General features: G+C 49.6%; 1 protein-coding gene and 1 long non-coding RNA gene across 5 annotated transcripts; both read left to right on the forward strand.

Moving 5' to 3' along the window:
- The first annotated feature begins 790 nt into the window (after positions 1–790).
- On the forward strand, positions 791–4,467 carry LOC309856512. The gene is made up of 3 exons (XR_014307243.1): positions 791–2,616; positions 2,828–3,360; positions 3,608–4,467. It is a non-coding gene; the product is annotated as an uncharacterized lncRNA (long non-coding RNA).
- Positions 4,468–4,883: 416 nt separating this feature from the next.
- GPKOW (G-patch domain and KOW motifs) lies at positions 4,884–22,562 on the forward strand. Of its 4 annotated transcripts, none has more exons than XM_082717987.1 (12): positions 4,884–5,029; positions 13,762–14,250; positions 15,225–15,379; positions 15,480–15,604; positions 17,666–17,775; positions 18,572–18,785; positions 19,440–19,572; positions 20,150–20,279; positions 20,481–20,604; positions 20,694–20,763; positions 21,293–21,378; positions 21,475–22,562. In XM_082717987.1, the coding sequence occupies exons 2-12, from the start codon at positions 14,084–14,086 to the stop codon at positions 21,607–21,609; spliced, it is 1,449 nt and encodes a 482-aa protein (XP_082574113.1). In that variant the 5' UTR covers positions 4,884–5,029; positions 13,762–14,083; the 3' UTR covers positions 21,610–22,562. The 4 variants fall into 4 exon arrangements, with proteins under 4 accessions (XP_082574113.1, XP_082574114.1, XP_082574116.1 ...); XM_082717988.1 differs by having other exon boundaries at positions 4,920–5,029; positions 13,765–14,250; XM_082717990.1 differs by having other exon boundaries at positions 4,920–5,029; positions 14,050–14,250.
- The last annotated feature ends 2,457 nt before the right edge of the window (positions 22,563–25,019 follow it).

A 25,019-nucleotide genomic window follows, 5' to 3' on the forward strand; every position in this document is an offset into this window, starting at 1 on the left:
GGGACTCCATCCCAGGACCCTGAGATCATGACCTGAGCCGAAGGCAGCGGCTTAACCCACTGAGCCACCCAGGCGCCCAATGGATACAATTCTTAAGAAGAGTGATTTGCATTGTCTTTTGAAAAGCAGAAGCTTGGTATGCCTGGGTGGCTCAGGTGGTTAAGTGGCTGTCTTCCCGTCAGGTCATGATTCCAGGGTCCTGGGATCGAGTCCGAGTCCAGCATCAGACTCCTTAATCGAGGTGAGCCTACTTCTCCCTCTGTCTGGCTCTCCACCTGCTTGTGCGCACTCTCTCTCCCTCTCTCCCTCTCCCTCTGATAAATAAATAAAAATCTTAAAAAATAATTTTTAAAAAAGGCAGAAGTTTGGGGCACGTGGGTGGCACAGTCAGTTATGCATCAGGGGTCTGGGATCAAGCCCCATATTAGGCTCCTGTTCAGTGGAGAGCCTGCTTCGCCCTTTTCCTCTGCCTGCCACTCCTCCTGCTTGTGCTCTCTCTCTCTCTCTCTCTCTCTCTCTCTCTCTCTCGCAATCTCTCTGTCAAATACATAAATAAAATCTTTAAAAAAGAAAAGCAGAGGGGCGCCTGGGTGGCTCAGTGGGTTAAAGCATCTGCCTTCGGCTCAGGTCATGATCCCAGGTGCTGGGATCGCTCTGCTCAGCGGGGAGCCTGCTTCCTACTCTCTCTCTCTGCCTGCTTCTCTGTCTACTTGTGATCTCCGTCTGTCAAATAAATAAATAAAATCTTTAAAAAAAAAAGCAGATGTTTTGAATTTTGGTGAAGTTCAATTAATCCATTGGTTCCTTTATGGATTTTGCTTTTGATATCCTGTCTACACAACCTTTGCCTAACCCAAGGTGACAAAGTTTTCCTCCTATTCTTACTTTAAGAAATTGTATAGTTTGAGGTTTTACATTTATGTCTATGATCTAATTTGAATGAAACCATTTTGTTCTTTTTTTAAAAGATTTTATTTATTTGAGAGAGAGAGAGAGCACGTGTGTGAGCACAGTTTAGGGGGAGGAGCAGAGAGAGAGGGGGATGCAGGCTCCCCACTGAGCAGGGAGCCCAGACACAAGGCTCAACCCCAGGACCCTGAGACCATGACCTGAGCCCAAGGCAGACACTTAACCCACTGAGCCACCCAGGTGCCCCCGAATGAAACCATTTTTTAAAAACCATTCTATAGAGATGTCTGGGTGGCTCAAGTGGTTAGGTGTCCAACTCTTTTTTTTTAAGATTTTATTTATTTATTTGACAGAGATCACAAGTAGGCAGAAAGGCAGGCAGAGAGAGAGAGAGAGAGAGAGAGAGAGAGAGGAGGAAGCAGGCTCCCCACTGAGCAGAGCGATCCCAGGACCTGGGATCATGAACTGAGCCGAAGGCAGATGCTTTAACCCACTGAGCCACACAGGCGCCCCTCCAACTCTTGATTTTGGCTCAGGTCATGGTATCAGGGTCATGGGATTGAGCCCTGAGTTGGGCTCCATGCTCTGAGCAGAGTTGGCTTGAGATTTTCTCTCCTTCTCACTCTGCTTCTCTCCCGCTCACAAGCGCTCTCTCAAATAAATAAATAAATCTTAAAAAAATAGTTCAGTCCTGCTTCATCCACGGATACAAAAACTCTCTACCCATTAACCAATAACACCCTATCCCCCCTCCCCAGCTACTGGTAATCTCTATTCTACTTTCGGTCTCTATCGATTGGCCTACTCTAAGTACATTGTGCAAGTGGAATCGAACACTATTTGCCTTTTTGTAATGGACTTATTTCACTCAACATAATGTCTGCAAGGTTCATTCATGTTGTAGCATGTGCCAGAATTTCATTCCTTTCTGAGGCTGAATAATATTCTACTGTATTTTTATACTACTTTTGCTTATCCATTCATCCCTTGACGTACATTTGGACTGTTTCCATCTTTTGGCTATTGGGAATGGTACTACTGTGAACATTTGCATACAAGTATCTGTTTGATTCTCTGCTTTCAGTTTTCTTGTGTATACATCTAGGCACGGAACTGCAGGACGATATGGTAAGACTACATTTAACTTTCTGAATTAACCCCAAACTGTTTTCACCTGTGGCTGCATCATTTTACATTGTCACTGTGAGGTAGAAGGGTTCTAACTTGTCCCCATCCAGAAGGCTCTTTACCAATTTCCTAATAGTAGCCACTCTTCTGGATGTGAGACAGTATCCTACTGAGGTGAGAGTGAGTTGATTTTCCCACCATACACCACAGATTCCATCCTTTCCATCTGATTTGTAGTGCTATCTATACATTATGTTTCAAGTTCCTATATATACCTGTATCTAAAACCCCAATGTTTCATTGATTAGTTTGTCTATGCTCCATTCCCAGCCTGACACTCTTTTATTATTGTGTCTTTGTAGCATGTCAAATTCTGAAATCCATGTGCTCCTCTTTGTTTCTGAGGTAGACAGTGCCCATCCCACAACATCTGTGAGTCCCAGTGTGAGAATACAAGTGGAGGCCCACATATTATAAAGCTAAATGTCTAAAAGTAATAAATCAGGGTAACTATTAAATAAAATCGAATGTACCCTCCAACTCTGAAAAATACAATTCCAATACAAACTCTTAAGAAAGGCAGTTCCCGGGGCACCTGGGTGGCTCAGTGGGATAAGCCGCTGCCTTCGGCTCAGGTCATGATCTCAGAGTCCTGGGATCAAGTCCCGCATCGGGCTCTCTGCTCAGCAGAGAGCCTGCTTCCCTCTCTCTCTCTGCCTGCCTCTCCATCTACTTGTGATTTCTCTCTGTCAAATAAATAAATAAAATCTTTAAGAAAAAAAAAAGAAAGGCAGTTCCCAACCCAGATATCACTGTGTTGTCAATGTCTGTGTAGGTGTCGCTTCTTCCAGAAAGAGGGCTTACTAATACCGGAGCCCAGGGCTGTTTCAGCCTCATGGACCCAGCTGCCTCTGCATAGGGCTGACCTCTGACCAGGTATTAGAGAATGCCCATAGAATACATAAAGGAGTGAGAATTCTATGGAGAACTCTGCAATATAGGGTCTCAATCTTCCCCTACCCAACATTAGACTCCAGCTGGGACAGGTGTGGGCAGCCAGCCAAAGACCCCAGTACAGACAGATAGAGGCCCAGAAAGGCCAGTGACCACAGTGACCAGCACTGCCCTAGAGGACTGGGGAAGTCCCCAAGGGGAGTTAAAGGGGACTGGATCTTGGAGGAGACAGTAGGAAGGCTTCCCAGTGAAGGAGAAGATGGGGGATCCTTGGGATAAGCCTTGGTTTTTCTCCTCAAACCAGTTCTCCTGAGAAGACTCAGGAAAATAAAGCAGCCTAAACTCTCCCTCACAGAAAGAAACACATAGGTTGGGACGCCTGGGTGGCTCAGTTGGTTAAGCGGCTGCCTTCGGCCCAGGTCATGATCCCAGCGTCCTGGGATCGAGTCCCACATCGGGCTCCTTGCTCGGCAGGGAGCCTGCTTCTCCCTCTGCCTCTGCCTGCCTCTCTGTCTGCCTGTGCTTGCTCGCTTTCTCTCCCTCTATCACTGGCAAATAAATAAATTAAAAAAAAAAGTTCTGTGGGACTTAAAAAGAAAAGAAAAGAAACACGTAGGTTTACAATTCTACATAGCCAATCACCCATCTTCTGTATTCCTTTTCAGAACTGGATGGATGGAAGATTAAAGCCTTAAAACTGGGCCTTGATAATACAGTCCTCTTTCAGTGAACAAAAGACTGGGAAGAGTTCCCATGCAGAAGACACAGTGCAGGCAAAGGAGGGATGGTGTGAAAAACAGTTCACAAAATTTGGGGAGTTATGACAGCCCCAGGTGGTTGGCATAAAACAGGGCAGAGCAATGAATGAGGTCCAGTGTATCCTCTCCGAAGACAAGGTCAGGTCCGAGGTGGGAGGAGGAAGGGAAGCAGGGACCATTCAACCCCTCTCACCTACGACAACACCAGGCCCCTGAAAGGTGGACAACAGAGGCTGCCCGGCCACCCAGAATGGACATCAGGACACAGTGCGTCCAGGGCCCAGAGTGAAACAGTCAGCCCCAGTGAATGCTGGGGAGAAGCCACCTGAGGCGTGCACTGTGGTTGGCTGGCTGTGGGGCCCTGTCTGAGCCCCTGTGGCCCCAGTTTCTTCCTCCACAGAGTGGCGGTCACAGGCTATCTCTCACCGCACCCCATTCCTCCTTCCACTCCAATAGCACTGTGCCCAAGTGCTCCCCCATCCGGACCTCTGTCTCCAGGCCACCCTTCACTCTCAATAACTAAGAGGGGCCTCATTTCTTCCTTCTCATTGGCTGGCGACCCTTCCCACCCACGGGCCTCGAAAGCCTACTCAAGTTGAGGCCCCCACCGCCTCTCCACTCTCAAGGGCACCCGCCCTTCCCGGCTTTTGGAGTCCCCCAACCCTATCATGGTCAGGGCCCCAAGCCCTCCCATGGCCCCCAAGGCTCCAAAGGACCCCCCCCCCGTCCCCGCCCCTGCCCAGCCCAACAGACTCTTCCACTTCCCGAGTAGAAAAGTTTCACTGCAAATTTGCTGAGGTCCCGTCCTACTGTGAGCAAAGCTCCGTGGGAGGCTGCGGAATTCCCTGGTAAACGCGGGCTCCACTTCTGCACCCCCGTTTTTAGTTGTCAGAGCTCAGGCGGGGCCCTTAACTTCTCTGGGCCTCGACTTCCCCTCCTCTTCTCGCTCGTGGACTAACAACCCCTCCTGGGTGGGAGAAGGAGCCCAGCGCAGGCTCCGGGGCTCACCGAGGCAGCGCCTGAGGCAGAGCGAGGCCCAGAGCTCGCGCTGGCTCCCGCTGCCAGGCCTCCTCGCCGGCGGCCAGGTAGGTCAGCGCGCGAGTCGGGGCGCCAGGCACGGGACCGGCCGGCTCCAGCCGCATCCAGGCCCGGGCGGGCCGCCAGGTGAGCGCGCCCAGGCGCTCCAAACGCGTTGCTGGCGGCCTTGCGTCCAGCCGGCGGACTTCGGGTCATGGAGCCGCGCGCGAGGGGCGCCACGGACCCTAGGGGGAGCAGAGGAGGTACGGGGGTTGGGTGGGGAGGGACTGGGCGCGTCCCTGACACCCCATGCCCCGCCTGTCGGCTCCTCACCTTTTCCTTCCGACAGGTGGTAAACAAAGCAGCCCTGGCGCCCAAGTGGGGGCGGGTGCCCGGTGACCCGGGTTAGACTCCAGGTCCCCGACCCGCACCGCACCGCACCGCGGGGCTGCGCACCAGACCCGGGGGCTCTCAGAAGTCTCTGGGGAGATGTACCAGAGGGGTCTGCCCGGGGTCACTGAGGACGCCTGGCCACTCAGGGTCCGTAGTGAATTGCGGGGGGTTAAGCGGGGGCCTCTGTGGATAAATGGAGCGTTAGTTGGGGCTACGTGGGCCATCAGGTTTGCCTAGGAGATCTGGAAGGGGACTCGGGGGTGCCAGGGCCACAGCGGGGGCCGACCGTCTTCTGTCGGGACATCTGGGGGAATCGGGGTCCCTCTCGCTCCTGTGCAGGAAGAGTTTGGAATCTGGGGTTACGAAGGGGCAGTTGGAGACCTCCAGAGATAGTCCCAGGGTGCTGGGACGTGTCCAGAAATATTTTGGTCAGCTAGCTCTCTCCAGGGATATCGTGAGCGCGGGCGGGGGTCCGCGGGCACACCCGCGATGGCGGCGGGTCGCGGGAGTTGAGAGGGGCCTGCGGAACTATCGAGGGAGTGGTCGGGGGGTTCCGAAGGTCTTGAGGGGCATTTTCGGTCTTCGGACGTCGGGGAGCGTGGGGGCTCGCCGAGGCTCGGGCGGGTGCTGACCTCCACCTGCTGTCTGGCCCCAGAGCTCTGGAGCTCCTGGCGCGCGCCGCCTGGCGGCCAGAGCTGTGGCCGACGTGGCGGTGCTGGTACTTCCCAAGGCGAGAGAGTGCGTGGGGCGGGTAGGGTGGGGCCTCTCGGCGGGGGGCGGGATGTGTGTGGGGCAGGATTCAGGACTGGCCGAACCGGGGCTGCTGGTTACTTCTCTGGGTGGAGCCAAAGGGTGCCACGGGCGGCGGGGCGGGGCTCGGAGGGCGCTTCGAGGGGGCGGAGCCTTGGCATTATCCGAGAATATTCCTCCGGGAGGTGATCCTGGAAAAGTGATTGCGGTACGTTAATGTTGCATTGGCTAGTTGTTGGTGCAGGGCCAGATGGTAATCTCTGTCAATGGGGGCTTTGTTTGGCATTTTTGAGGAGGTGGGGCCAGGAGAGTTTGGGGGCGGGCAGTTGGCTGAGGGGCGGGCCTGGATAAAATGTACATTCTATGCGGGTGGAGCCTATAAATCCAGGGGCGGGACTCGAAATGTCCGGAATGGGGTTAAGTTTATAGGTCAGGACCCCAATCTTGCATTGCACCCCGCTGCTCCAGGAAGGACCTAAGGGTGTAATATGAGGAGCAGGATCTTCGCTTTATTAGATGGATGTAGGAAGAAGGTCTGGAGGTGTTTTCAAATAGCCGGGACCAGGAGTAGTTAGGAAGGGGTGGGGGGATCTGGGTAGTTATTCATGTGAATGACACTTGGAGAATTACTTGTTGGGGCACAGTCTAGGCAATTAAATTGTGGTCCAGGCTGGATGTGAGTCGGAAGAACCGAGGCTAGAATGTAAATTTAGAGGGTTGCACTTAGGTTAGTAAAGTCACCAACAGCTTTCTTAGCCTCTTCCTTCCAGCAGTCTTTAGCATGCGATTCCTAAATGAACAGGACGATTACGTGTTACAAGAGGCTTGTCTCAGGATGCTCTCGTCTCTCATACAGAATTCCTGGTGTGGCAAATACAGAAAAATGTGGAAAAACCTGTGGATACTTTTGGGTACTTGAACAGTCCCTGGTGCTGGAAACTTCCTTAATGAATCTTGGTAGCACAGGCTGAGGAAGAGGGTGGTAGATGACGATGGAAGCTGCAGGAGGGTAACCAAGGACCAGGTGGAGAATCCAGCACAGGCCCTTAGTATTGCGTGTCTCTTCCTTTACTTAAGTCTTTGTTAAGTTTTTTCAATAATGCTTTATAGTTTTTGCAGTACAGTTTTCATAGTTCTTTTTAAATAATCTATTCTGGGGGCGCCTGGGTGGCTCAGTGGGTTAATACTCTGCCTTCGGCTCAGGTCATGATTTCAGGGTCCTGGGATCGAGTCCCGCATCCGGGCTCTCTGCTCAGCAGAAAGCCTGCCTCCCCCCCTCTCTCTGCCTGCTGCTCTGCCTACTTGTGATCTCTCACTCAGTCAAATAAATAAATACAATTTTTTTTAAGATTTTATTTATTTATTTGTCAGAGAGAGGAGCGAGAGTGAGCACAAGCAGACAGAGTGGTAGGCAGAGGCAGAGGGAGAAGCAGGCTCCTGGCTGAGCAAGGAGCCCGATGTGGGACTCGATCCCAGGACGCTAGGATCATGACCTGAGCCGAAGGCAGCCGCTTAACCAGCTGAGCCACCCAGGCGTCCCTACAATTTTTTTAATTAAAAAAAAAATATGGGGTGCCTGGGTGGCTCAGTGGCTTAAAGCCTCTGCCTTCAGCTCAGGTTGTGGTTCCGGGGTCCTAGGATCTAGCCCCACATCAGGCTGTCCCCACATTGGGCTCTCAGCTCAGTGGGGAGCCTGCTTCCCTTCCTCTCTCTGCCTGCCTCTCTGCCTAATTGTGATCTGTCTGTCAAATAAATAAATAAAATCTTTTAAAAAATAAAAACCTATTCCTGGGTATCTTATTATTTTAAGACTACTGCAAATGGAATTATTTTCTTAATTTCATTCTTATTTTATCTATAGAAACACAATGGAATTTTGTGTATATTGATTCTGTAACCTTGCCAAACTTGTTTACTAGTTCTAATATCCACTAAGGAGCAAAAAAAAAAAAAAAAAAAAAAAAAAAAAATCAACTAAATGTGAAGATTTAATTTTTTTTAAAGATTTTATTTATTTATGTGACAGACAGAGATCACAACTAGGCAGAGAGGCAGGCAGAGAGAGAGAGGAGGAAGCAGGCTCCCCGCAGAGCAGAGAGCCCGATGTGGGGCTCCATCTGAGGACTCTGGAATCATGATCTGAGCCAAAGCCAGAGGCTTTAACCCACCAAGCCACCCAGGAGCCCCAAAGATTAAATTTTTTTAAGACTTTTTAGTTATTTGACAGAGAGAGAGAGACACAGTGAGAGAGGGAACACAAACAGGGGGAGCCGGTGAGGGAGAAGCAGGCTTCCTGCTGGGCAGGGCACCAGATGCTGGGCTCAGTCCAGAACCCTGGGATCATGACCTGAGCCAAAGGCAGATGCTTAAGGACTGAGCCACCCAGGGGCCCCATAATTGGTTTTAGTAAGCAACTCATAAATTGGTGAGCATCTAACCTAACAAGGAGAGAGGAGGTCTGAGAGGAGATGTACAAAATGGAAGTTGTTTTTGTTTTTTTTTTTTAAGATTTATTGATCCAAGGGCGCCTGGGTGGCTCAGTGGGTTAAAGCCTCTGCCTTCGGCTCAGGTCATGATCTCAGGGTCCTGGGATGGAGCCCCGCATTGGGCTCTCTGCTCAGTGGGGAGCCTGCTTCCTCCTCTCTCTCTGCCTGCTCTCTGCCTACTTGTGATCTATCTGTCAAATAAATAAATAAAATCTTCAAAAAAAAAAAAGATTTATTGATCCATTTTAGGGAGAGAGCGAGCGAGAGAGAGAACATGTGAGCAGGGGGAGGGGCAGAAGGAGAAAGAAAGCCCCAGATTCCATCGGGCATGGAGTCAGATGCAGGGCTCCATCTCAGGACCCTGAGATCATGACCTGAGCCAAACTGATAGTCCAGTGCTTAAGCGAATGAGCCATCCAGCCACCCCCAAAATGGAAGGTTTTCATATGAAGGAAGATGGGGCAAGAAATTGTTAGCAACAGTAAAGAAAGTACTGTTTCAGGCAAGGTCGCTTCCCCTTATGGGGAGAGAGGTAGGACAAGGGGTTTCTTACCATCCAGATTAGCTGATCTTGCTTTGGGGAATGAGAGGGCCCATGTGAGAGGTGACCTCTTTGGTGCAGACCAGAAAATTCCAGATTGATTGGTTTAAAATTACACTCCTGAAGAGGTTGAAATTGCAATTAATTCTTAGTTTGCGGTCCTGAGGGCAAGTGACTCCACCTTGGACCTATGGCTTTCTTTTTAACACTCCCAAGAATTCCAAAGGAATTACACCAAAATTCTGATGTGCTTCCAATAATAAAACAAAGGAGTACTCACCAAACTAGTACTCACTAAGAGAAATGAGTACTGACCAAAAAAACCCCAAAGTCTTTAGGGGCACCTGGGTGACTTAGTCATTGAGCTGCTTCTTTTGGCTGGGTAATGATCCCAGAGTCCTGGGATCAGAGCCCCACATCGGACTCCCCGCTGGCAGGAAGCCTGCTTCTCCCCCTCACTCCGCTGCTTGTGTTGCCTCTCAAGCTGTGTCTCTGTCAAATAAATAAATAAAAATCTTTTTAAAAAGAATTACAAAAAAAACAACATAAACAATTGAAAAAGAAGTCTTTAAACAGATCCTGAATAAAGTCAGAAAACTCAACCAAAGGGAGGGTGTTCAGAATCTTAAAGGAGACTCACCAATTTGGAAGTAAACTGTAACTCATATAAGTGATTAGGGCAAGGGGTTCCATGTGGGTACCTCACTTGATTCCCTGGATTATCATTCTTTGGGGGTCAACTCTTTTGGCTCCCACTTCTGACTCCGAGGAATGTCAACCTAAATAAAGTAGTAAACTGAGGCAAGCTCACAATGATGAGTTTATTTAGGAATAGCAGAGGAATTGGAATTTGGGACTCATCTGTAGCTTGCTACAGTTTGGGTGTCCAGTGTCAATCTCTGATATTCCCAAATTAACTAATATTTTTGAGCTTGCCTCAGTTTGCCTTTATATTTAGACTGACATTTATAAAAGTTGCTTTGTAGTCTTTATCTGCTAGGTATCTTTAAGGATGCCCAGGGCTTCTAAGCCTGGAAATATGGCCACGAGATTAATTATTGTACTTCCTGTTTTCAAGACTGTCCTGTGACCCGCCATATTATTCTACTTTCCAAAAACTGTGACTATGTCCCACTTTAATTTAAGCATATTACAGCTTTACATTTAAAGATTCTCGTATATGTGTTCCATCTAAGGAATGTGCTGTAATTCATTTACCCTGTCCCCTTCTGTTGTTCATTTAAGTGGTTTTCAATGTTTTGCTACAAGAAATAATACCATGATGAATCTCATATAAAGATCTTTTTGGGGCACCTGGGTGGCTCGGTGGATTAAGCCTCTGCCTTTAGCTCAGGTCGTGATTTCAGGGTCCTGGGATTGAGCCCCACATCGGGCTCTCTGCTCAGCAGGGAGCCTGCTTCCCCCTCTCTCTCTACTTGCATCTCTGCCTAATTGTGATCTCTCTCTGTGTGTCAAATAAATAAATAAAATCTTTAAAAAAATCTTTTTGGGGGGACACCTGGGTGGCTTAGTAGGTTAAGTGACTGCCTTTGGCTCAGGTCACGATCCTAGGAGCCCCTCTTGCTCAGCTGGGAGCCTGCTTCTCCCTCTGCCTGCCCTTCCCCCTTCTCGTGCTCTCTCTCTCTCTCTCTGACAAATAAATAAAAATCTTACCAAAAAAGGAAAGAAAATACTAGAACTTCTATTTTTAAAATATTTTGGGGAACACCTGGGTGGCTCAGTAGGTAAAGGGGCCAACTCTTGATTTCAGTTCAGGTCATGATCTGGGGTCAGGGGATTGAGCCCCTTGTCAGGCTCCCCAACTAGTGAGGAGTCTTCTTGAGATTTTCTTTATCCCTCGCCCTCTTCCCTCCCCCACTTATCTAAAATAAATAAGTAAATCTTTAAAAAAAAATCTTTTCATGGGGCACCTGTCTGGCTCAGTTAGAGGAGCATGCAACTCCTGAACTCAGGGTGATGAGTTCAAGCCCCACATTGGGTGTAGAGATTTTTTTTTTAAGATTTTATTTATTTATTTTTTTTGAAGATTTTATTTATTTATTTGACAAGTAGGCAGAGAGGCAGGCAGAGAGAGGAGGAAGCAGGCTCCCTGCTGAGCAGAGAGCCCCATGCAGGGCTCTATCCCAGGACCCTGAGATCATGACCTGAGCCGAAGGCAGAGGCTTTAACCCACTGAGGCACCCAGGCGCCCCTATTTTTTACATATTTTTAAAAGACTTTATTTATTTAGTTAGAGAGAGTGTGTGTGCACAAGCTGGGGAGGGGCTGACGGGAGACGGAGAGAAAGAATCCCAAGCCAGCTGTGCACTGGAGCGAAGAGCCCATCCGCAGCTCGTTCTCACAACCCTGAGATCACAACCCAAACCAAAATCAAGAGCCAAATGCTCAACCAACTGAAGCATTCAGGCACCCATATAGATTTTAGTTTTTAAAGTAATCTCTACCCCCAACGTGGGGCTTGAACTCCCCACTCCGAGATCGAGAGTCCCATGCACTTCCAACTGAGCCAGCCAGGTGTCCCAAGTATAGAGAGTTGTTAAATAAACTTAGAAAAATCTTTTCACACATCTTTAATGATTTCCTTGGGATGAATTTTTGGCAGATACCTCGTATTCTTTCTGGTAACTATTTAAATATCAATCTTCTAATTTACAAGCTCTTTTTTAAAGTATTTTTTTAAAGACTATTTATTTATTTGACAGAGAGAAATCAGAAGTGGGCAGAGAGGCAGGCAGAGAGAAGGGAGGAAGCAGGCTTTTGTTGAGCAGAGAGCCCAATGTGGGGCTCAGTCCTAAGACCCTGAGATCATGACCTGAGCCGAAGACAGAGCCTTAAACCACTGAGGCACCCAGGCGCCCCTACAAGCTCTTTTTTAAAAAAAGATTTTATTTTTATTTATTTGACAGAGAGAGAGAGAGACAGTGAGAGAGGAACACAAACAGGGAGAGTAGGAGAGGGAGAAGCAGGCTTCCAGCTGAGCAAGGCACCTGATGCAGGGCTCAATCCCAGAACCCTGGGATCATGACCTGAACCGAAGGCAGACGCTTAAGGACTGAGCCACCCAGGCGTCCCTAATTTACAAGCTCTTAATGATGTATGCAGGCTGGGTCTGAGGACCCAGAGGGGTTCCTGCAGGATCAGCCAAGAGAGTCCTTGGTGTCACACAGGATAGAAATCAAATGTGAGCCAAGAGGATGTAAAAGCAGAGTTTATTGAAGATATAAAGAGAGTGCAGATACAGAGCGTCTGGGAGACTCAGAAGGGAGGGAGAGTGTCTTGTTTTTGCTTGGTCTGGGGCTTTTACTGAGGATTGTAGTCTGATGTAAGTGTCCCCTCAGACACATGGAAACTGGTCAGAACTATAAGGGTCCAGGTGTCCTCCATAAGTCACTAATAAGGAGTCTCGGCATCAAGATTCTAGCTCCCGTGTGGTCTAGGATATACACATAATGGCCTCACCTAGTCATTTCTTAGAAGTGATCTATTGTGGGGCACCTGGGTGTGTCAGTCGTTGAGTAGCTGCCTTCAGCTCAGGTCATGATCCCAGAGTCCTGGGATCGAGCCCTGCATTGGGCTTCCTGCTCATCGGGAAGCCTGCTTCTCCCTCTCCCACTCCCCCTGCTTGTGTTCTCTCTCTGTCAAGTATATAAATAAAATCTTAAAAAATAAATAATATTAAAAGAAGAAGTTATCTGTTGTGCTGGAAGACTCCAAAGAAATCATTAACTCCTCAGTCCTTACAAAGTGAGAACATAGGTTTGTATTACAAGGAATGTGTAAGGCAGGTGTGCTGATCCTAGCAATAGAAGCAGGAAAAGGGGTAAAACATCAGTTCAGAAAACAGCCTTTCATGGGGCCCTTTCATTTTCCATATCTCTTTATGGTCTGACACAAGAGGAATCTGTTCCATTAATCTTTCAGAGCCTTAGAACCTCGCTCTCACAACATATTTAATGTTGGTAATATAAGCAGAAGTAGTTAGGGATCTCTGGAAAAAGAAAGATAAGGCATAGCTTTTTTTTGACATGAGAAAAGTCAAGTTAGGCCCCTGATCATCTTGTAATCTATGCCTGACCAGCACTACTTATCCAAAGCACATTTCTTTTTTTTTTTTAAGATTTTATTTATTTACTTGACAGAGACAGCGAGAGAGGGAACACAAGCAGGGCAAGTTGGGTAAGGAGAAGCAGGCTTCCTTCTGGGCAGGGAGCCCGACGCAGAGCTCGATCCCAGGACCCTGGGATCATGACCTGAGCTGACGGCAGACGCTCAACCAACTGAGCCACTCAGGTGCCCTCAGTTCATGTCTTGATCTCAGGGTTGTGAGTTCAGGCCCTACTGCTGGGCTCCATGCTGAGCATAGAGCCTACTTAAAAACAAATCATCATCAACAAACCCCCCCAAAAAATATTACCTGTAAGATGAGAAATATGTGTTAATCTACTGTTTATGTTATCATTAAGCTTTCCAGTTAACAAAAGGTTGTTAGTAATTCAGTTTTGGGGAGTTAAAAGTTACTCAAATTTTCCCCTGTGGGGGCAGGGGATTGACCCCCCCCAACCCCTGCATTGTTCAAGGGTCAACTGTGTGTGTGTGTGTGTGTGTAAAATATCTGTTTAAGTGTTATTGTTCCCCACTGGAATATTTAGAAAGGAGGATGTCTATTTTACTAATATCTGAATCCAGAGCTTGTGTATTAAATCTGGCATTGGTAGGCACAATTTAAATGTCTGTTATTGTACACAACTGGCATTCACAGATTTTTTTCTTAATGATGTATTTTATCTACATTTTCCCATACCAGCAGGGCACAGTAACATGCACACAGTAGGTAATTAATAAATACTTGTTGATCTCCGAGGAAGGAATACCTGCAAGAATGCATTGACTTCTGCCCCACCTACCTCACCCAAGAACTACATTTCCCTTTACGCTTGGCGCGACGCGCTCCTGTGAAGTAAAAAGAGCGACAATTACTTTCGAAGGCCCCTTTTTCAACTTCGCGGCTGATACCGCAGTGTTCTGTGGGAAAGGTAGTTCTAGCGCTCGTCCTCTGGCCGTGGTCAAACTGAGCGTAAACTAAACTTTCCAGCAAGCAGCGCACTAGCCTGGGAAAGGGGGGCAAGATGGCGGATGCCGAAGAGGACGCTCTGCGGCCGTCGGGATCCTCCGCTGCCCCAATTTCATTCAGTTTCAGTCGCACATCTGCCCGGAGACGGCTGGCAGACGACGCGGGTGCGGCTCCAGAGGAGAAGGATTTCTTAAAGACCGTGGAAGGGAGGGAGCTGCAAAGGTGAAGCGTCGGGTCTTTTATCCCTTGGAGTTCAGTGCGGTGGGTGCAAGCGGGAGGGTGGAATGTAAGTTGATTGTGTTGGTGGCAGTGGTCTGGAACTCCTGAAACACAGCTTGGGCAAAGTTCCTGGAGGCGAGAAGCAGGCAGTGTGGAACAGGAGAGGTGGGGGAATTGGGCCTGAGAGCCGTGGCGTTTGAGTAAAGAGGATGTATTCCTGAGAGGGGGTGTTTGAGGACTTGAGGACCCTGAAGTGTGTGCGTTCTGAGAGAAGGAAAAGAGTGAAGAACGAAAGGGCCCCTAGGGTCCCATCCGAAGTGGTGAAGCTTCTCTAGTATGGGGACGGGGTGGAATGGGCAGATTCAGGTTAGGAGAGGCCATCATCTGCTTAATTCAGAAAAGAGAGTCAGGGGCGCCTGCGTGGCTCAGTGGGTTAAGCCTCTGCCTTCAGCTCAGGTCATGATCTCAGGGTCCTGGGATTGAGCCCCATGTCTGGCTCTCTGCTCACTGGGGAGCCTGCCTCTCTTCCTACTTGTGATCTCTGTCTGTCAAATAAATAAATAAAATCTTTTAAAAATTTAAAAAAAAGAAAGAAAGAAAAGAGTCAGAGGGAGAGGCTTCCAGAAGAAAATCAGCCATCTAGGAGATTGATGTGGACCCTGGATCTGGGGAGAGGCTGGGCTGAAGACGGTGATTTGTGAGGCATCTTGAAGGTCATGGAAGTGAGTCTTGGGATGAGCAGAAGAGGGTCCAGGACTGAAGGCTGATTCCTCAAAGGCACTGACATTTAAGAGTTCTGGGTGAGGGAGAGAATCCCAGGAAAGCACCATTAGAGGCCTTACAGGAGAGCAGAGGGTGTGGTCCATCTGGGGTGGGGGGTGAGTTTGGCTCTTTTGTTTTCTCTGGAGGGAGGAGTGTGGCTCAGAACCCACTGACCATGCTACTCTCCCAACTTGACGACTCTGTGTCCACATCAGTGTGAAGCCCTCAGAAACCCCCAAGGAACTCGTCATCCCTTTGATCAAGAATGGCCGTCGCAGGCAGCCACCGACCCATGCTCCTGGGCCATCCACAAATACTGAGACCTTGGTGGATGGAGTGCTGTCCCAGGCTGTGAAGGAGCTCATTGAGGGTGAGTGAGCCGCTCTTCGCGTTGCCCCAGTGAAGGAAGAGGGGGAGGAAAAATGGAAGGATAGGGTGGGACCTCATTGCACCCTCCCATTCTTCCTTAGACTCCAAGAAGTCCCTGGAGGAGAGAGAGAATTCGGGTGTCGACCCCACGCTTGCTATCCCCATGATCCAGAAAGGATGCGTCCCTAACGGGGAAAGGGCAGACAGCGAGCCCCGGGCTGAGACAGTGAGCTGGCCCCTAACTCCTCCTACCCCAGCCTCTCTTTGCCCCGTCTGCCAGGCTTGCCTCTCTGCACATAGCAGGGAAAGTCTGTGTGTGTACTAGAGGCCTGCTGCCTATCCCTTTCTTTTTCTGTCCTTTTTGGGAAGCATTAACAAATGAATCCAGATGCTGAGATGTGGAAGACACTTGCATTCTGGGATTATCTAAGCAAGATGAGGAGCTAAGGGAACAGGAAATGCAAAGATCCTGAGGGTAGACTCAGCGTGGCATGTTTAACAACATCAAGGAGACCAGTGTAACTAGAGTGGAATGAATGAAGAGGAGGAGGAGACGAAGTCAGACGTGGCAGGGGCTAAACTAAGCAGGGCCTTATGGACCGTGGTGAGGACTTTGGCTTTTACCCTGAATGAAGTGAGAGCCATGAGAGGCTTCTGAGCAGAGCGGGATCAGAACTTAAGATTTGACAGGATCTCTCTGGCTACTATGAGCAGAATAGAGTAGTAAGCAAAGGCGGAAGCAAGGAGAGCAGTAGCACAGGCTGGAAAGGATGGCCTCTCAGACCAGAGTGGTAGGAGTGAGGCCTGGAAGGACAGGTCAACTTTAGTGAGGGAGGGAGGTACAGGGTGAGTACTTAGGGCAACAGCAACCTGAGCAGTGGCACAGTGGCAGTGGGTCAGTGTGGTGTGGGTCCATCAGTGAAGCAACCTGCAGTGTGTCTAGAATGAGTATAAAGAATTGGGGGATAAAAAGGAGTCGAGGGAGTGAGGATGGGATGTGTAGGTAATAGGGTACTTCCCTGGGGTGTGTCTAAAGAAGCAACCAAGTCTGTCTGTCATACCCATGGACCCTCCTTTTCACCACTTTATTCACAGTTTTTAGCAGTGCTTCTTTGGGGCCTAGTTCTCCCACAGCCCTAGATCACCTCTTTCAACTGAACTGTTCTCATTGGCCTTCAGCTGTCTTCTGGTTTCTTTCTTCTTTTTTTTTTAAATTTTTGTTTTAAAGATTTTATTTATTTATTTGACAGAGATCACAAGTAGGCGGAGAGGCAGGCAGAGAGCGAGAGAGGAGGAAGCAGGCTCCCCGCCAAGCAGAGAGCCCAGTGTGGTGGGGCTAGATCCTTGGACCTCGGGATCATGACCCGAGCCGAAGGCAGAGGCTTTAACCCACTGAGCCACTCTGGCGCCCTGGTTTTTTTTATCTTAAAAAAAGACCTTCACGGGACGCCTGGGTGGCTCAGTTGGTTGGACGACTGCCTTCGGCTCAGGTCATGATCCCGGACTCCCGGGATCAAGTCCCGCATCGGGCTCCCAACTCCACAGGGAGTCTGCTTCTCTCTCTGACCTCCTCGCTCATGTTCTCTCTCACTGTCTCTCTCTCAAATAAACAAATAAATAAAAATCTTTAAAAAAAAAAAAAAAAAAAAAAAGACCTTCACTTCCCTTTCCATCCTGTTCCCACTTTGGCCTCATTTCTCTCATTTCCTCTCCTTCCCCAGCCTGCAGCATCTCAGTGGATCACAGTTCCATCCACCCTTCCTCTCACTCAGCCTAAAAACCTTCGAGTCACTCTTGACTCTCTTCTTTGTTTCATACACCATATGCAGTCTTTGAGCAAAATCCTGTCATCTCCCTTTGCAGAATACATCCAGAATCTAACCACTTCTCACCAGCACCTACCTACCACTCTGGTCTGAGCCAGCATCTCTCATCTGGACTGTTGTAGTAACTTCCTCACGGACCCCCTTTTGGCGGCCCCCCCTCCTGCAGCTCCAGCCCAGACGTCCTGATCAAACCCTCACCGCTCCTCTCTGCCTCCACATCTCTTTTTCAGTCAGGTTGACTTTCATGATGCTCTTCCCACACAGCAGTCTTGCCCTGCCTCAGGGCCTTTGGTCTTACTGTTTTCTCTGCTTGGACTCCCTGGTAAAGAAGTACCTGGTAAAGAAGCTGGTAAACTCCTGGTAAAGAAGCACTGAGGATCACCCATTGGGTGTTAGTAAGCATGCTTCCAAGGGCCCACCATGGGCCCAGCCTGACCATCCTTTCTCTGCTGAACCTGTAGGTGCCGGAGGAAGCTGATTACGAGGCAGTCCCTGTAGAGGCCTATGGGCTGGCCATGTTACGAGGCATGGGCTGGAAACCTGGCGAGGGCATTGGCCGCACCTTCAATCAGTGAGTTCTAGGGTAGGGGCATGGGGCAGCAGACAGGGCAGTGAACAAGACCCCCTTGGGTTACTGCCCATCCAGAACCATCCAGACACGAAGAGGGCATATTACCACCCTAAGTAATTCGGTAAGCCTTTCCACTACTGTTTCAGTCTCCTGTTTGCCCTTTGAAACTATAACAGGATCCCATTTATGTATTGGTTACCTTCCTGAGTATCAGCTTCCTCATCTGCAACATGGGGATAGTGACTATACTGACTTCCCAGGTCTGTTGCAGAATTATGTGAAATTATCCACATAAAGTACTTACAGCAGGGCCTGGCCCCAGATAAACATAGACGAGATGTTTGCTGTTATCACACAGATTTAGGAGCCCTTCTTCTCAGTTCTCAACTCTGAAGAATTCTGAAAATCACACATTTTTTTCATAAACCACTTAGCCAAAGATGACCTGAATTGATACAGAGCATATTATAGTTGATTTCTCCTGCTTGGTATGAATATTTGTATGACTTCCCCTGTAGAAATATTATTAGGATATTTGAATTCAGGGCTCTGCCCCAGATCCCACTATAGATAATATGTAGTAGATGGTATACCCAGTGTTATTAGGTTGAACCAAATGAAATTGCTATCTCTATAGATCAAAAACAGCCCTAATGTGAGATCAGGAAGGATATTCTTGAACATGTTGACAGTTGGGATTTGGGTGGCGTTGGGCAGGGGGACACGGAAGACTTGTGTCTCTCCCTCACCTCCCATGCCCCCAGGCCAACAAGCTCACACACTGTGTTCCCTGCAGAGTGGTGAAGCCCCGTGTCAACTCACTGAGGCCGAAGGGGTTAGGGTTGGGCGCCAGCCTGAATGAGGTCCAGGCCCTGGTCTTCACTGGCACCCACCACCTACCAAAGCCAGATGAGAAGCAAGAGAAAAATAAGGAAGACCAGCCTCAAGGACTGGTGCCTGGAGGGGCTGTGGTGGTTCTCTCTGGCCCTCACCGAGGCCTCTATGGGAAGGTAAGGAACCAGGCTATGCCTAGAGCCCCAAACAGGCAGCAGAGAAGATTGATGGGAAGGGTCAGAGGGAGGGAGAATTGGGTTTAGGATGGAAAGGCTGGGTGGGGTCCTTGTCTCTGAGGCCTGCCTGGCTTGCTGCCTCGTTTGGTTAACTCAGAACCACCTGCTGGGCCTTTCTCGGCCTTGGTTTCCAACTGAAAGAGGGAATGACATATGCCACATGTTCCTGAGGCTTAAATTCTTTAAAGTTTATCCTAAGCACACAGTCTGGTGGGGGAGACACATAGACCAGGCCCAGTTCCAGACCTTGGGCCAGTCTGGTGGGGGAGACACAGGGGTTAGGCCTATTGGAGGTAAGACTAGACAGCTTGGTCCTAAGAATGTGGTTTTAGGGGCACCTGGGTGGCTCAGAGGGTTAAGCCTCTGCCTTCGGCTCAGGTCATAGTCTCAGGGTCCTGGGATCTAGTGCTGCATCGGGCTCTCTGCTTGGCGGGGAGCCTGCTTCCCCCTCTGTGCCTGCCTTTCTGCCTACTTGTGGTCTCTCTATCTCTCTCTCTCTCTCTAGCAAATAAATAAATAATCTTTAAAAAAATAAAAGGAATGTGGGTTTAGTCCTTTCAACTCCTGCCTAACTTCTTCCCCCCAACACTTCAGGTAGAAGGCCTTGATCCTGACAATGTCCGGGCCATGGTTCGCCTGGCCGTGGGGAACCGCATGGTGACAGTTAGTGAGTACTGCCTGCGGCCTGTCTCCCAGCAGGAGTTTGAGAAGAACTCCTTGGATCTCAGTGAGTGAGCCTCTTACCTTGCTGGGAGAGTTGGAGAAGCATTCCAGGGGTGGTAGGTCCTGTCTCGGGGGGCAAGGCTTGAGCGGGGGGGGGCAGGTGTGAGATCCGCAGAGGGGAAGGGCAGTGGTCTGCCTGGCAGGTGTGATTTCTGGTCAGAAGTCAGGAGGTGAGAATGAAGATAAGTGATTTGAAGAAAAATTGATGCTGGCGCTTTAGCCTCTTTCTGAGAAAGAAAAAACATGTTTGGAAACCTATGCCCGTCCTCAGGAGGTCTTTCTGTTCAAGGTGATGAGCCCCTCTTCTAGGTCATGAGAACAGCTGGGACTAGGCCATGACCAAGGAGGAAGGCATTCTAGGCATGGCAGCACATGCTGGAGTGGCTGAGGAAGGTGTCCTGAAGGAAGCCCAGCAGTTGAGGGGAAGGGAAGAGCCTTCTAATGGCACCGACAAAGTTGTGATGGTGGGAGGGGACACTGAGGCAGCTGGGAGGTGGCCGGAGGCCAAGGTGTAGCCTCCCTGGTAAGAGAATGACGCACTGAGGTTCCTTTCTGGTTCTCCTCCACATACCCTTGTACAGGCCAGATAAACAAAATTTCCCCAGGACAACAGAACGGAACAGCCTCGTCATCATGGAAGGCCCTCCAGGATCAGGAGCTCCCCGGCCGGCGGGAAGACTCAGAGAGGAAGCGGAAACACTTTCCCAACCGGTGGGACCCTGGGCATCTGGGATAGGGGGAGAAGGCAAGGCTATGGAAAGGTCCTAGCAGCCAGAGAAGGCTTCCAGGGCCAGGCAGGCACATAGAAGAAACTAGGGACGGCACTACGGCTGGGTGTCACAGCCGCAAAGGTGGGGTGACCAGAACATGCCTATGATCAGTTAAGCCTCGCGTTGGCCCCTTTTCGCACAGAGAGGGGGAGCCTGTAGCCAAGACTGAGAAGGTCGGTTCCCGGAGCCAGCACTGGTTGCACAGGGACCTGCGTGTGCGCTTTGTGGACAAGCAGCACAAGGGTGGCCAGTATTACAACACCAAGGTGGGAACCCTGCAACCTGGTGCCCCCTCCACCCCCGGGGACTAGGCCTCATGAGTCTGACATTCTCACACCCACGACCCTCTCCCCAGATGACGATTGAAGATGTCCTCAGCCCAGATACCTGTGTGTGTCGAACAGAGGAAGGCCGGATCCTGGAAGGTGAATGCGAGGGTGACCACTGGGTTGTTATCCTCCTGGAGGCCAAACGGGAAGCCTGTCTTCAACCCAGAGGCTGGCGTGGGCAAAGGCTGGGGGTTGGGCAGAACTCAGGTAATTTGCAAGGCCCAGAATCTTCTGACAGAGCACAAGGCGCTTCTGAGATGGTGATTATCTGAGCCTCTCTCCCCCCACGAGCAAACACTGGCATGGAAATGAGCTGTTTTCTCCCTCTGGGGACTGGGCCTTGTGCGGATTGTATGGAACACCCTGAGCAGGGCAGGCAGCTGACATGCCCACAGTAAATGGGATCTGTTGTCATCACCCTTCATCTTCATGCATAAGTGCTCCCTTTATTGAGTTATTTCTAGGACCTGCTCCTTAGGTGTCCTCACCTGTGAAATGGGGTGGTGGGACCCCACTTGTCAACAGGGTGCAGGGTGTCTCTGGGGAATACAGGTCCTTCTGACAGGACCCTGGCTGGGCTGGCCCTGGCTGAGGGCCTCACTCAGTCCCCTTTCCTTATCTGCAGGCGTGAAGGAAGGCATGCTGGAGACCCTCGTCCCCAAGGTCGAGGGCAGCCGGGTGATGGTGGTGCTGGGGCCACAGGCTGGAAGGGTGAGTCCCAAACCTGGGTATGGGGGAGGTGGGGGCATGCCAGGGCCATCTCGGTGTCTGGGTTGGCCTTGCTGACTCTACCCACCACTGCTCCAGGTGGGCCGTCTGCTGGGCTGGGACAGAGAACGGAACCAGGCCCTGGTGCAGCTGCGGAGAGAGAATCAGCTGGTGGAGCTTCACTATGATGCTGTCTGCCAGTACACGGGCCCCAATGACTCAGACGAAGACTGACCTGCAGCCCCACCCCCGGGCTGCTGCCAGCACTGTACAGTGTGCAAAGCCTGTCTTCGCAGAGGTGGGGAGGTCGTCATTCTGCCATCTGCTTGCACTACAGCTCCAGGACAAGGACAGGGACAGGGCATGAAACAGATGGACCAGAAGGGAGGCTCGAAACCGGCCGAGACTTTTCCAGAAGTTAGCATGTAATAAAAATCATTTCCCAAACTTAGCAGAATGATGAGATCGTAAATGTGTGCTAAGCTGAGTGGAAGTGGGAGCTCGGCTGACTGCAGTGGGAGCCATGCAGGGCTTCAGCCCCACCACCCTGTGGGGCTGACAGACAAGCCAAAGGATCTGCCTGCCCACGAGCTCATTCTCAGAACACCGAAGCTATGAAGTGTGTCCCTTGAGCAGATACTAAGGAGTCTGGAATGCCGCGTCTCTGCACAGCTTTCCAAGTGAGAATCCCAGCGGTGGCTCTGCTTTTACTCTTGGTCCAGATCAGATGTCCAGAGGCTATCTTGAGCCGGTGACAAGAGAGTCCAGAGGAAAGGGAGGCTTCTACCCACAAATAGGATGTGTTTGCTCTACCTCTGAGAGCAGCCAGTTAACTTTGGGGCCCCCATTTTAGTCCCCAAACTTTGGCTTGATGGTAAAAAATGTTGTGTGTCCTGGGTAAAACTTCTCTGATTCCTCCAGGTAACTGGACTCAGAAAAGTTATTATTAGACAGTCCTTCAACTTTTTCCTGTTTAACAGGCTGAGATAGAAAAGCAGCAAAGGAAGCCAGAACTTTAGGTACAGTTGCTTCTAAATCACCCCCGATCACTAAGTTGATGTAATAAATGGAGTTGGAGTTAGATCTACATTACTGGTATAAACTCACGACAGGTCAGAACATGGCACAGCACTGGAGAATTTTTTTTTAAATAATTGAATTATCACATTAAAGTTCTTACAACTCTTTTTTTCTGATTAAATCTTTTTAAAAAAATTTTTTTAATTGTTGAAGTATAATTGATGTCCAGTGTGATCTCCATTTCAGGTGTACAGTGTAGTGGTTTGACAATTCTATACATGACGCCATGCCCAGCACGCAGAGCATCCTCACCAGACATAACATTACTGATTCTTTCTATGGTATACCTTTCATCTCCGACTTATTTATTTATTTGTTTATCCGTTTACTTATTTATTTATTTTTGGTAACTGGGAGTTTGTACCTCTTAACCCCCTTCACATATTTTGCCCATCTGCCATCCTCTTGGAGCATCCCCCAGAGCATGACGATAAAAGCTAAGCTGCTGTCCCTGCCAAGCAGAGGCAGACTGCAGCTTCGAGCCAGAATCGAGCAAGTACAAAAAAGCAGTGAGTTGGCCAAATCAGCGGCCATATGCCGAGTAAGGAAATGGAGGACCAGAAAACCTTCTAGTCTCATACCCCCGCAGCGTGAAGTACACTTGCAAAGACGAACTTTACGGACTGACTGATTTGTCATCCCTAATTAATTCCAGAACTCATCTATTTTCAAGATTGGGAGCAGAGGAAACCCCTAACCCCCAACTGCTCCCGTTCCTGAGTCATAATGGTGATTGTCGACACTGCCCCCGGAATTCCTGGCTGGGTTATATTTTTCATGTTGTGGGGAAGGGTCATGCCTTCTCAAGGTTCCCAATCTGACATGTCCAGTAGTCCTGTTGTACGTTCTATGCTCTGTCATGAAGGCCGCCTCTCTCCTCCAAATCAAAATAAATTCATCTTGGTAATATCCTTGAGAAGAGCTGAAAGACTCTCAGCTGAACAGGCTCAGGAGAAGACAGCAAGACTCTTTCTCTGTTTTCTCCCGAGCCTGTCTTCAAAAGACTGCAGGAAAGGCAGATGCTTTCTCTCCTACATCTTGTTCATCCCCCATGACGTTGAGGAGGCCAGTCTGAACAAATTTTATGGTCATGGTCCCTGGCTTGTGCGTGGCCTGGGGAGAATTCACAGACTCACAGCTGTTGTTGCAGCTGTTGTTGTTGTGGCCAAAGGGGCAACCTTGGCAGCCGAATAGCACCAGGCAGAGAGCCAAGAGAGAACTGCGCAGCCTTATTGTCTCTCCTTGTGCCCAATGGACAAGGGACAGATCGGGAAAGCTTCCTGATCCTGTTCACAGTTCTTGAGATACGAGGAGCCTGTCTTGGAACTGAGGGATCAGGAGGGATCCACTCAAAAGAAGCACACAAAACCACGATGGTCTGTTGGGGGGCCAGATGCTCTGCTAGGGCCGCGTGTTCTGGACACGGGGGTGTATTTAAGAACTTCAGGCCCCGCGTTTGAAGGCAGGCTCGAGAGAAAAGTCAACTCCACGAAACTAAAATCTGATGAAAGATCTGTTTTAAGTGTCATGGCACATGGAGGAGAGGAAGGGACTGTCTGAAACTGCCAGGTTATGCCACACTGCAGGGCAGAGATGGACCAGCGCAGACGGGACCAGTGGCAGCAGACGCAAGAAGCAGCCTCTTTGCCTTTCAGAGAGGAGCGAATCATTGGGGGCAATTAGGACTGTTGCCCAGGGCTGAGCTTGGTGGCAGAGAACAGGCAGTTAGATCCTCTTCTGACATTCTTTCCTCAGCCAGGGGCTCCTCCCCGCCACTCCCCACGTTGGGCCCTCTTAAGCTCCATGTTTTAGTACCATGCGGGAGGGTGAAGGATCCAACAACTTGGAAAGCTGCATGAGGGGCAATCAGTCCTCACCTAGTGCCCTATTTCCCCAATCCATTCAACAGTTGTCTCTTAAGCTTTCGCTGTGTTCCAGGTACCATTCTGCATGCTCGGGATACAGTAGAGTGTAAATCATTCAACAGACGAGTCCCTACCATATGCCAGACATGATTCTAAGTACTGGGGATAAAGCCATTAACGAAACACAAAGATAATTGCCCCTGTGGGCCTGATGTTCCAGTGGGGCAGAGAGACAAGCAGTAAGTATAAGAAGTAACTTATTTAGTCAGCTAAAAGTCGAGAAGAGCCATGGCGGAAAAAGGAAGAGCAGCAGGGTCAACCAGATTTGGAGTGGGTGGATGGCACTATTTTTTCTTTTTTAAGATTTTATTTATTTGAGTGGGAGCATGCAAACAGGGAGGGGTAAAGGTGAGAGAGACGCAGGCTCCCCACTGAGCAGGCTCAATCCCAGGACCCTGAGTTCACGACCCGAGCTGAAGGCAGAGAATTTTTTTTTAAACATTTTATTTATTTATTTGACAGAGAGAGAGAGATCACAACTAGACAGAGAGGCAGGCAGAGAGAGAGGAAGAAGCAGGCTCCCCGCCGAGCAGAGAGCCCGATGTGGGGCTCGATCCCAGGATCCTGAGATCATGACCAGAGCTGAAGGCAGAGGCTTAATCCACTGAGCCACCCAGGCTCCCTGAAGGCAGAGTCTTA

Source organism: Mustela nivalis (assembly GCF_964662115.1).
Source record: "Mustela nivalis genome assembly, chromosome: X".
Taxonomy (NCBI): Eukaryota; Metazoa; Chordata; class Mammalia; order Carnivora; family Mustelidae; genus Mustela; species Mustela nivalis.